Here is a 13,059-nt window from a genome sequence, read left to right on the forward strand (position 1 = left end):
TTAGATCAGTGACAAAATGCCATTGAGTTCACCAGGTTCAGGGTTTCATCCATAAGTGATAACTAATGAGTGGGAAATGGTAGATCTCCCGGAGAGTTCAGAGGAAAGGAAAAAATGCCACTGGCCAAGAACACCATGTTATACTGCTAGATAATATTGGGAAGGGAAATAAATGAGTCTCCAGGAATTCATCTTTAATTGAAGAGTATGTCATCTGATGAATCCTCCAGGACTACGTCCAACCAAAATTGGCAACCCTAACAAGAGCCCAAACCCAAACCTGTCTGAATAATATATTTCAATCTGCTGCATGAAACAAACATTTTGAATTTAGTTTGGAGGGCTTAACACAGTTACCTTTACACTTCATCACACTAGTCCAGTGACTGAGCATGGGGAGACGGAAAGTAAGAGATGCTTCCTTTGGCTGTTGGCCCTCTCCTGTCACCTTGTTTATCCCGGGCTGCTGATGTGATTGCCATTACAATGGCATGATTTAAACAGTCCCATTACACATGACTTTGGTTTTTATTTTGGATTAATGGAACTTTTCAGCTAGTGCCTGAGCCTGAACATAAACCCAATCAACAGCAATGGTATCTATGTCCCTACATGTTGGTGTTTCAGAACCTATATCATTTGGATTCTGTAAAGATGCTTTTTGTTTTAATAATCAGATTCAATGAGCATCATAGTGATACCTATACATAAAATAACTTGAGGGAATAATATGATTGATAACGTCTTCTGGAGGCTAATGCTGTAAATGAATCTGTGCAGACACCACTACTTAAGAAACATATTGGGCAAGATTTTTTGGCTGATGTAAATCAGTGTAGTTCCATTGAGGTTGATGGAGCTTGCTGTTTTGCACCAATTGAGAATCTGGACCATGTGACCCAATTCTTTACTGCCTTGCATCTTGTGTAATTGTTTACATCTGTGCACAGTTGATATAACAAATTTCAGGCCGGTGGAAAAATCAAGCGCTTTGATTCATATTTGAAAATAAAGGTCTTTTCAGTATAAAGTACTACAGTACTATGCAGCAAGAAGATCTTATTTGAAATATTTTTTTCAAATAAATAGCTAGTTTTGAAGAGGGTGGTTTGTTTTGTTTTTTCTTTGTTAAATGTCTGACTTCCATTTGCTAACCGAATGTAATCTTTTCTTTTTTCCTTTAGAAAAATGTTCTCCTGGTCATTTGGAAAATGGTAGATTTCTGTATAGCTCTTGGAAAACCTACAAAGAAGGTGCTGACATTTCATATGTGTGTTCTCCTCATAATCTGAAAACCAAAGTTACATGCACAAAGAATGGCTGGTCACCTACTCCAACATGTACTTCTAGCAGTAAGGAACATTCATGTTCTATTGATCAGCTTGTTAAAAAACTTGTAGACATATTACTATCATCCTCTGCCTGAAATGAAAACAAAAATACCAGCCTAGCAGGTGACTTGTCATGACAATGCACATTTCTGACCTGAGTAACTGTGTGATCATATTGCATTGACCTTCAAAGTTCTTCACCCACCGCTGCTTCTTGTATGTACTGTGACCAGGTGTCCGGTTTTTGACCAGAACACCTGGTCAAAAGGGATCCTGGCAGCTTCGGTCAGCACCACTGACTGGGCTGTTAACTGTCCAGTTGGCAGTGCTGCACAGCCTTGGTGCTGTTCCCGGGAAGCAGACAGCATGGCCCCCTCAGGCTCCTATGCAAGAGGTTTCCAGGGGACTCTGCATACTGTCCCAGCCCCAAGCGCTGTTCCCACAGCTCCCACTGGCCGGAAACCATGGCCAATGGGAGCTGCGGGGGTGGTGCCTACAGACAGGGCAGGGCGCAGAGCTGCCTGGCTGCACCTCTACGTAGTAGCCTGAGGGGGGACATGCTGCTGCTCGAGGTAAGCGCTGCCCGAAGCTTGCACCCCTGAACTCCTCCTGGGCCCCAAACCCCTGCCCCAGTCCTGACCACCCGATTGCCCTCTGAACCCCTTGGTCCCAGCCTGGAGCACACTCCTGCACCCCAAAACCCTCATCCCTGGCACCACCCCAGAGCTTGCACTCCCTGCCACACCCCTTCCTGCACCCCAAACCCCTGAGCCAGCCTGGTGAAAATGAGTGAGTGAGGGTGGGGAGAATGAGCGATGTGGGGGCAGAGTGTGGGGGGGGGCCTTGGAGGAGGGGTGGGGCAGGGGGCGGGGCAAGGCTGTTTGGTGTTGTGCCAGTGGAAAATTGGCAACCCTAGTCGTTTCATTTCTAAAAGTTAGATTGTTAACTCTTTGGGACAGGTACCAGGCATTTCTTTGTCTTCTGTGTAGAGATGAGCATATCTTTTTGTAATAAAATAATAATAATAGTCCCCAACCCCTCTGCCCCCTGTTCTTCCTTAACTCAACCCCATAGCCATTCTTATTCCCACCTCTCAGCACTAAAAATAAAAATGTAGCTGTGACTACTTGAGCTGTGGGAGGAGCCAGCCTCCCCACATATGATCCTGTCAAAGATCATAGGTATGTACTGAGGTGGCTAGCCACTTTCATCACCACAGCAATACTCCTATTTTTAATGTGCTAGTTTGATTGATGCTAAAGCTAAAATATGTCTCTTCATGCTAGAATGTACAAGTTTCCAACTCTTATGTAGACATACCCACAGTCTCAGTGCCTGGCATGAGTGTGGCCCCTAGGAACCAAGAGAGACAACTGCAAGGAAAGTTCTGCTCAGCCCCTGCCACCTTGGGCTTGAGCATGTTCAGTACAGATGGAATCTTCAGAGAATAATCAAGCTCCAAATCTGTACTTTCATAGGTTTATAACATGGCCAAATTTGGGTGCATTTTTCTGAGGACAGTAAAAGGTGAATCTTTGACACCAGGTGGACACCACAGCCAAATGTTGAGTCCCTGCTTCAAACCATGCAAGTGCTAGAGGTTCTCAACAAAACAGCTCTAACAATAACTTAGCATCGACAACACAGCATATTTTACTCAAACATCAGTCTCCAAAACGGCAAAACCGTTTCAGCTTAAACTTTTCAAAACAAAAGAAAAAATGATGCTGAGGCAGACACCAGACATGGAAAATTTCAATCGAAATGGTTAAAGTCTAACAAAGTTACAAGCAATTAGAAATGGGATTTTATCATTCAGAAAATCAGGCAAATTTAATAAAAGATGTTACTATTAGCTCCACCTAATATTTATAAATTGTGACATTTAGCCACTGGTCTGGCCTGTGTTTAGGGATAGTGTGGAGGCAAATTTCAGAGTGTTACCTGTGTTAGTCTGTATCAGCAAAAATGACAAGGAGTACTTGTGACACCTTATAGACTAACAAATTTATTTGGGCATAAGCTTTCGTGGGCTAAAACCCACTTCATCAGATGTAAGGCAGATCCCGTCTTTTCATGTACTGCTATATATATCTTCCTACTGTATTTTCCACTCCATGCATCTGATGAAGTGGGTTTTAGCCCACGAAAGCTTATGCCCAAATAAATTTGTTAGTCTATAAGGTGCCACAGGTATTTCTCATTTTTGTTGAGGCAAAGTAATCCAGGGAGCAGTTGTGCTCCAGGAAATCCTGTCTTTCCTCCAGTTCTCTACCAGGCATGAGTTGTGTGTGCATTACACCATCTTTTGGGATAATGCAGCATGTTCCTCTGTCTATACCTGGTCAGCACTTCTGGGTGTTGCAAAGTGGGTTAAAGCCATGGTTCCACCTGCCCCTTTGCCTCCCCTTCCACCATGGAGTGGCTTGCACAGTTTGTCTGGTAGCTCTGGGTGCTTGAACATCAGTTAAGATATCGTGTGTAAAATCAAGTCATCAACTTCCATAACAAAATTCAGACAAACACATCCTGCCTCAAAGCCTCATTCCCTCCCTATCTCTACTCTCCCCAAATGCCCAAGAAAGTAGATGGGCTGCGCAGTGTATCCTGGAAGTCAGCAAATTCAGGGAGTGAATTCCAAAATTGAATGCCTCTCCAGGATAATGCCCTGCTACAAACACCCTCTCCTTTAAACTGAGGGGGCCTAGCATGAATGCTCTATTGATCACAGCTGTGGAAATATTGCAGTGGGTGAGGCTGTCTCTGAAGAAGGCAGGTTAAGTGATGATTTCTGTGTGATGTTTTATCACTGTCTTTCTCACTGATGAGCCCCTTATGATTTGAAGGTGCTTCACCAAATTACTTATACATACAGCACATACAATACAAAGAGAGAACTTTTCCCACAAAATAAGTGTCAGAATCAAAATGACCATTTTCGGTTCAACCATCTTTTAGATTGGCTTTGAGAAATCAGTATCAGGAATGATTGTGAGAGATAAGAAACACTGATATACACTATGATTTCTTACCTTCCCCTCCCACTCTCCAAAAGTATGAAGGAACTTCTTGTTCAAACATTTTTTAAGTAGTGTTCCTCCATTTCATTTCAGGTGTACCTATTCTCGTAGTCACCCTATACCTATGAAAAGCATGTTAATTAACAGTATTCATCTTGAGATAATGTCATACTCTCTCTATTTTAGAAATCTGTGAAAAAGTTGAGATACAGAATGGTTATTTCTCTGAAAGTAAGCGCAGATTTAATTTAAACGAGGAAGCAACATATGGGTGTCTGATTGGTTACACGACTCCAGAAGGAAAAGTGACGGGGAAGACACAGTGCCTTCAAGAAGGATGGACTCCTTTACCAAAGTGCATTAGTGAGTAATTTAATGATTGAAGAACTCTCTACTTTGCTCCTTTTTTCCCGAATAGAGGATGAGCACCATGTTCAGGTATGGAGAGAAGCTTGAAGCTCCATGTGGGGAAACTTACAAGGCTGAGGCTCCTTGGGTTATGCCTTAGTATGACTGGACAAAATTAATCTATTATTTGGGGGAGGTATTACCATCATAAATAAAATAACTTACCATTGACTGATCAGAATTTAAATCATAAAGACTTAAATTTTATGTAAAAGCATCAGAGCTTAAAATTATAAAAACTTTCTTCCAATTGTTGTCACTTTAGGTATCTTAGTTATAGTCCTCGGGTTTTGGGAGTCCCTTCTCTCCAGATGAGAGGAAATATGGTGATTAAAGTGGACAATTAAATCTCCCACTTTTGTGGGACAATAACTCCAATATTAACCCAATTCAAGTGGGGGTCATCTCTTCCTTTTATTTCAGGCTGCCTTATTTCCTGGCTATTCCTCTTTTTACCCTATTAGTATCCACATACACAGAACATAAAAGAACTTGCTTATAATTTGTCTTCAAATGAAGTCCATTCCATCGCTCAGAGAAGACTATTAAATAAACAGCATAGCTACCAAGACCTAGAAAATCCCATCTACATTATCTGTCTGTGAAATACAGGAACTTTAAGTTGTTTGCATTCTGGCTCTACAAAGGGGTGTCCCGTACGATAGCACCTGCAATAACTCTTGCACACTGGGATGTTTCACACAGAATAGTCTACAAAATTGGCTCAATAAATGAATAAACCTTCCTTTGGATGCATGGCTCTTTATAAAGTAGTCTCCCATATTTCCAGTCAAGAATAATACTCATGTTTCTACAGGGAGGAGATTCCCTGCAATTTGTGACTTATTTGGAAATCAGCAGGGAAATGTTTGACTTTTGTGGTGTTCATGAATGTTTTGAATTGAAAATAAAGGCAGTGAATATGACAGTGCCAATGCATGGATTAGTTTGGTTGGTAAACAAGGACCAGACCCTCAAATGGGATAAAACAGGGCCAAGTATTAGGGACACATAATTGAATGCAGTGAGAACTCCTTATTTACTGTTGTATGCTGCTTTCCACCTTTGCCTTTTTATATGTATAAGGCCCAATTCTCCTCCTGTTCCATCAGCTTTGCATAGTTCTGACTGCAGAAAACAGCCAAAAAAATAGTTGGCTGGTTGGAATTCCCCCCAGATATAAAGGTGTGACTAAGGAAAAGGCATCCTAACTGGGATGTCCTGGCTCTTCTGGCTGCTGAAATGACCCTTTGGGGCCATAGAGAACCAGCATAAAATAGCTTGAAGAAGGAGGAAGGCATAAAGTTGGCTTGAAGTTATGTTTGTTCTATCCCTTGATCCGGTTCCTTGCTCAGTATAGCTGGACCAGACCAGAGAATCTGTTCCCTGGCTTCCCTACACTGGAGCAGAATCTAACCCTTACAGATGATTCAAGGGATCATGATTACAACCTAATTGTAACTATCACAGTAACAATATGTAGTGCAGCAACTGAAAGAAGGAAATTATATTCACAGTTTCAAATGGTAGGAGAAAGGCAATGGCCTGAATCCAAGGAAGGAAAACTTTTATGCTAGACATTAGGAAGATATTCTGACTTTTAAGAGCATTAGTATTGACTCTCAAGGGAAAGGTTTGAGTCACTATTATCACTGTAGATTTTCAAAGACAAACATGTCTGGTAAACATTAGTGGGAATGATGTAAGAAGCAAGCATGCAAAATACAGGTATATATTTATTGCCTAAATGTTTTGTTCTAGCCTTGCCTTCTAAATCTATGAACACTTTTTTTTCACCACCACATATTCCTAAAGAAAAATTAAGGCAATACAACGTGTGGTACTGTGTGTAGAATTTTCATTTTTTACTATACTGAGGCCCAAATTCACAAAGGTCGATAAATGAGGATGCTTTAGAATGCCAGTTTCTAATTAAGAAAAATAACTAAATTTCTCTAATTCTATAGAAACATGTAAACTGGTGTGAGAAATTACACCTCCTTTCTAGCATTATGGGAACAAAAGCAAATAATTCATGCATACATATGAACAAGGCTGGCTGGAAGCAGCTGATAAGAAGTCATGGAACGAAACAGGTTCCAGATCCGAATTCCAAAAATTCAGTCACCTTCAAATGCTAATAACTACACCATGGATACAGTGAAACCCCGCTATAACGTGACCTTTGGGGTCCAAAAAATTCCATCGCGCGAAATGCGGGGTCATAGTATAGCGGGGTTTCAAACCAGTCAGTTTTTCAGTGGTCCCCAAAGCAGTGCATTGATGTGTGCCGCCTAGTGCCCCTGGTGCCTAGTGCCCAGCAGGGGAGAGGAGCTGTGGCTCCCCACCTGCCGGGGACAGAGAACTCTGGGGCTGCCGGTGCTGGTGCTCTCTGTCCCCAGCAGGTGCGGGGCCGCGGCTTCTCTCCCACTTCAAGAGGAGCAGCGGCTCCCCACCTGCCGGGGACAGAGAACTCCAGGGCTGCGGGTGCCGGTGCTCTCTGTCCCCAGCAGGTGCGGGGCCGCGGCTTCTCTCCCATTTCAAGAGGAGCCGTGGCTCCCCGCCTGCCGGGGACAGAGAACTCCAGGGCTGCTGGCGCCGGTGTTTTCTGTCTCCGGCAGGTGGGGGGCCGCAGCTCCTCTTGAAGTGGGAAAGAAGCCAGGGCCCCATACCTGCCGGGGACAGAGAGCACTGGCCCTGGCAGCCCCGGAGAAGCCAGAGAGAAGTTGGGCCCCACGCCTGCTGGGGACAGAGAGCACTGGCGCCAGCAGCCTCGGAATTCTCTGTCCCCGGCAGGTGTGGGGCTGCAGCTTCTCTCCCCTGCCATGGTGTTGGGGACCATTGGTACAGTACCATACTGTATTATGCCTTAAAGGAGAGCCAACCTGTGATAGCATTATATGCGATTTCGCATTATGGCGGGGGGCGTTATTACGAGTTTTGACTGTACTGATAAAATACAGTAATACTATATTTTTTGTGCTACTTTTAAGTTCCACTTCAAAATAAGTAATTGTTTTTAATATGAAATGTAGTTGAACCACTGCAGTTGTGGGGTAACTGCAATAACACTTGATGGAGTTTGTTCCCATTTACTTTCCAAAAAAAGGTTAGAACAATCTAGTAAGAGTTTTATGCCATTCTGTTGAAATCAATATTCTGTGCCTGTGCAGTCCATAGGGGATTTGTATGTAATATTTGTTTTAAAAAATTGACATGTAGTAAACTGATTTTCTAATGTTTGTTCTTTCTCTGACAGGTACTTCAGGATGAATAAAAAGAAGCATCAAGCAGATAATTTTAACTTAGATCTGAGGATCAAAATCCACTGACCAGTTATTTGTAATGTTCACACATTATGTCCTTTGTCAGTATTTTAGCTTAAATTGATTACATGCATCAGTTCAGTCACTTTTTTTTATCGTTGGTCACAGTGGTTTAAAATATACAATCATAAATAGTAACAACAGATGGGCAAATATGTTCAAACTCAGATCAAGCTACAGCTTTTTATGATATTTGGAAAAGCAAATTTTAAGGCAAATTGTACACATCTGCACATCCTGAATTACACACTTCCTCCTCGCTGAAACAGCAGTGGTATTTCCCTCTGGCCCAAATCAGGAACGACAAGAAGTCTCATTAGAAACATTAATCTTGAGAGATTTTTAAGCCCAATCACCACACCAAAATGTTTAGGATATGCATGGAGGCTTTTTTCATTTCTGCCCATCACTGTTAGCTGTTGGTGATCATTCTTCCAAATATTTTAGTTCATGCAACCAAAAAATGATCCTGTCATCTAGCACAGTTGTACAGAAAACATTGGCTTGTCTGGTTAAAGTTTAAACTCATGGAGTCTTAATTATTTTTCCTTTTTAAATTAAAGATTTTATATGTTTCATTTACCACTCTTCTTAAAAAGTCTGTTATTTGGACTTGTTTGGGTTTTTTATTAACACCATCATCTGAAATAAAGTGGGAAGGAATCTTAGGATTTGTAGAAAAATGGAGACAAAGATGAAAGCCTGCAGCTAATTTGAATAGCAACATGATACATGCATTTGGCAGTGTGTGAATAAATTGTCTATTCCTATTTTCTACTGTATGCAATAAACTGGAAATTACACTAATGATGTGACAGAGATGAATCATATCATATTCCACCCAGACAAATACATGAAGATAAAGTGAAGATTGAGGGAATGCTATATGTAGGGAATGGATCAAATTCTGGACCTGTGGCATACACAAATAAGCACACTTACACTATAAAAGCTGAAAAAACTGTGCATGTATTTTCCCCAAAATTATGTGAATGTTGAAGTTTTTCACATTATTGCAAGACTGCCTGTAGCACTTATGTTACTGATTCTCCTAGTGGAATCCACAGTCCAAATTTAGTCACCCAGGCTGCCTATTCAACGTGTGGGGAGAGTCAGTCACCCTAGGATACATCTATATTTGAGCTTGGAGGTGTGATTTCCTGCTTGCATAGACATACCTGCCCTAGCTGTGCTCAAGCTAGCACTGCATAGGCACCAGCTCAGCCTAGCTTCCATAAGTACAACCCCCCCAGACCCTCAGCTACCTACTTGGGTGGTGAGTCCAAGCTCTTGCTGGTGCGGCACCACCACTGGCTACTTTTAGGTGCCAGGTTGGGCTGAGTTAGTGTGGGTACATACATGGGAGCTGGGCACCACATGTACCCTTAGACTGGGATTCAGAAAAGCCAGTAGGTTGAGCAAGAAGGCACCTCTGACAGACAGTGGGGTGTTCCAAGGACAAGGTTGTGGCCTAATCCTTACCCCTCGGTGGCAGTTGAGCATTTTTCTCCACTCAGGATACACAGTTGTGAACTCTTTCCTGGAGTTAAGCACCTAAGTCTGGTCAGCCCTTTTTCATAAAATACACAGCACTAGGTGGTGGTGCCATTATACCCTACAGCGTGTGCGCACGTGCGCAGATGCATGCACGCACGTACGTACATAGAGACCTAAGTCCAAAGCCTGATGCGGAGCAGGGACTTGAAGTCAGGTCACCCAGGTGATTCACTAACTACTATGCAATTCTGGCATATGTCTTTCTCAAGTCTCCAATTGTAGCTGTTCCACTTTGTCTGCCTAACTAATTAAAAAATTCATTAGAATGGTGACTTGAACTTGTGACTCCCACATCTGAAAGAGTCTCAGAAAACTGCGTGACTGGGCAACAAAATGGCAGATGGAATTCAATGTTGATAAATGCAAAGTAATGCACACTGGAAAACATAATCCCACCTACACATACAATGATGGGGGTCTAAATTAGCTGTTACCACTCAAGAAAGATCTTGGCGTCATTGTGGATAGTTCTCAACATCCAGTCAATGTGCAATGGCAGCCAATAAAGCTACTGGAACATGGGGAATCATTAGAAAAGGGATAGAGGAGACAGAAAATATATTGCTTGTATATAAATCTATGGTACATCCACATCTTGAATACTGATGCAGATCTGGTCAACCCATCTCAGAAATATAGATATTGGAATTGGAAAGGGTACAGAAACAAAAAAGATTGGGGATATGAAACAACTTTCATATGATGAGAGATTATTAAAATTGGGACTTTTCAGCTTGAAAAAGAAACAACTAAGGGGAGATATGATAGAAGTCTATACAATCATGACTGGTGTGGAGTAAGTAAATAATGAAATGTTCTTTACACCTCCTCATAACACAAGAACTAGGAATAACCAAATGAAATTAACAGGCACCAGGTTTAAAACAAACAAAAGGAAGTATTTCTTCACACAACACACAGTCAACCTGTGGAGCTCTTTGTCAGAGGATATTGTGAAGACTAAGATTATAAAAGGGTTCAAAAAGGAACTATATACATTCATGGAGGATAAGGCCATCAATGGCTATTAGCCAGGCTGGGCACAGATGCAAAACCATGCTCTGAAGTGTCCCTAGTCTCTATGTCCCAGAAGCTAGGAACAGGCTACAAGGGATGGGTTACTAGATGATTACCTGTTCTGTTCATTACCTCTGAAGAACCTGGTATTGACCACTGTTGGAAGACAAGATACTGGACTAGATGGACCATTGGTTTGACCCAGTATGGCGGTTCTTACATTCCCCTAACTATTGGGCCATAGAGTGCAATGACTATTTAATATAAAAGTGGAATGGGCTCAACAGGCCAGGTTGAGAGAGAGTGAGAGAAACTATTTTAGGGGTTAGGGGCATGCTTATGAGAGGTAAAAGATTTGGGTTCAACTCCGTGTGCCATATCAGATGGGGGTATATTTGAAAACTGAACCCAGGTCTTCTGCATCAGGGGTGAGTACTCTACCAACAGGGCTAAAAGTTACCAGGTAGGGCAGCAGCCTCTCCTCCTCAGTTTTGTGTGAGAAACAGTTTCAGCACCTAATTCCAGGAAAAGATTCACAGCTGTGAATTCACAAGTGGTGAGAGATGCTTAACTGCCTTTGAGGGGTAGGCTTAGGCCACACCCCGCTTCTTGACATTTCCTATTGGTTAGCTTCAGTGGCTCCTTGTTCATTGTACTGCCTTTTGCAAAGCCTATTCTTAGGCACCTAGTTCTCCCCATGCCTTGTATTGGAAGCCTGGATGTCTAACTCAGGCCTGTGGATTATGCTTGGTGTTGAAAATGTAAATCCCAATTATGGCTCTAAATCTGAATTGCTGCAATCAGACTGGAGTCCTCAGGCAGCTGAAAGAACAAGGTCACCTTCTGCCTACAGTAAACCAAAGGGATCTAGTTTCACCTTGTTGGGTGTGGGGTTTGCTTTTACTACAATGTTTTGTGCTCTGAGGAAATACATAAGCCCATAATTCCAGGCAAAGCAGAGAGACACTATCACACTAGGAGAAGTTTATGTGAAAGCAGATATACACACAATACAAGGGAAATAAGAGCCAGGAGAGAATATACAAAGGCAACCCACAAAGGTTGAAGACATCAATTCATACATCTCTACAATGTTCTTATTCTAGAACTGTACAGATAGCAGCTAAAGTACATATTTCTCTTTAGAACCACAGTTTTAGTAACTATCATTTAGTTGTTTGATAAAAGTCCTATCCTCAGGGAAACCCTCTTTTTTACATCTAAGGATATTTTCAGCGTTCAGCTGGAGCAGAACTAATGGGAAGAGTTTAAGTCTTGGACATTGTCACACCAATATGTCTGCTGCTACTGAATGGCTCACACCGAGAAAGATTACTATTATTTGAAATCTATATGGCTAGCTTGATGTCAGTGGCACTACTCATGCTTAAAATGAGGCACACGCTTAAATGCTTTAGTGGACCAGGGCCTCATATACTAGTATTTTCTGGGAAGTTTGGCAATTGTATTCCATTTGCCAAAGTAAGCTTCAGTTTCATCAGAGGAATGGAGGGCTATCTCCATTCCCTGGAGAAGAGGGGACCCTTGTTTTCCTGAAAGGAAAGGACTAAAATTGGATATGAAGTACAGTATTATATGTTCCTTTCTGAATTAGTCTAAGACAGAAATTATTACCAAGCATTCAACTTATCCAGAGAAGCAGAAGATAAAGTCTAGAATAATATTCTAAGGCAAAAAAAAATCTCAAAATGCTAAAATGCATAATTAGAAGAACAATATTGAGGTATATTTCGGACATTTAACATCTACATTACATTAATTTGCTAGCCAAGTTGGGTGATCAAATATTTCAGCTTTTTACCCATATCCCAGTGTACTCACCCATATCCCTGTACAGTTGAGATCCGCTGTCCCACCAAGCACGTGTACAATGCAATTCACTTTATTCCACAGGTAGTGGTAGCAGTTTTTAAATGAGGGGTCTGGAACTCAGCAAGGTGAGGTGGGTGAGTTAATATCTTTTATTAGACCAACTTCTATTGGAGAGAAAGAGAGAGGGAAGCTTTTGAGCCACAATGAGCTCTTCCTCAGGTCTGGGGAAGGTACTCAGTGTCACAGCTAAATACTAGGTTGAACAGATTCTGGACCTGTCAGTGACAGGCACACTGGCTTCAGTTTGGCACTGTCTATTCCCTGGCAATAGTGTCAGATATCATTAAGCAGTGGAATTGCTTTGAGAAGAAGAGCTTCAAGCGGGCAGGTAGAAAATGGTGGGTGTTATATCCTTGGGGCAGCCGGTGTAGGAAGCAATCACTTGAGGCCAGAGAGCAGGCAGCTAACCAAAACCTCCATTTTATTTACAGATATACAGAGAGCTCACTCAGCCGGTTGAAACCGGCTGAGCTATCCCTTAATAGTCTAACTCAGTTGCCATAGTAA

The 13,059-nt window shown here is 42.0% G+C and overlaps 1 protein-coding gene across 1 annotated transcript; it reads left to right on the forward strand.

The window, feature by feature from the left end:
- Positions 1-1,117: 1,117 nt before the first annotated feature.
- On the forward strand, positions 1,118-8,892 carry LOC123376730 (complement factor H-related protein 3-like). Its single transcript, XM_045028987.1, has 3 exons — positions 1,118-1,352; positions 4,538-4,714; positions 8,019-8,892. Exons 1-3 carry the CDS (start codon positions 1,133-1,135, stop codon positions 8,030-8,032), a joined length of 411 nt encoding a protein of 136 aa, XP_044884922.1. The 5' UTR covers positions 1,118-1,132; the 3' UTR covers positions 8,033-8,892.
- The last annotated feature ends 4,167 nt before the right edge of the window (positions 8,893-13,059 follow it).

The sequence above is a fragment of the Mauremys mutica genome, chromosome 8 (genome assembly GCF_020497125.1).
Source record: "Mauremys mutica isolate MM-2020 ecotype Southern chromosome 8, ASM2049712v1, whole genome shotgun sequence".
Lineage (NCBI taxonomy): Eukaryota > Metazoa > Chordata > Testudines > Geoemydidae > Mauremys > Mauremys mutica.

Excerpts from the sequence above, each read along its gene's own strand:
- LOC123376730 (XM_045028987.1), top strand. The coding sequence starts at position 1,133 with ATGTCTGACTTCCATTTGCTAACCGAATGTAATCTTTTCTTTTTTCCT. Across the intron at positions 1,353-4,537 it reads TCCAACATGTACTTCTAGCA|AAATCTGTGAAAAAGTTGAG; the intron begins GTAAGGAACATT and ends TCTCTATTTTAG.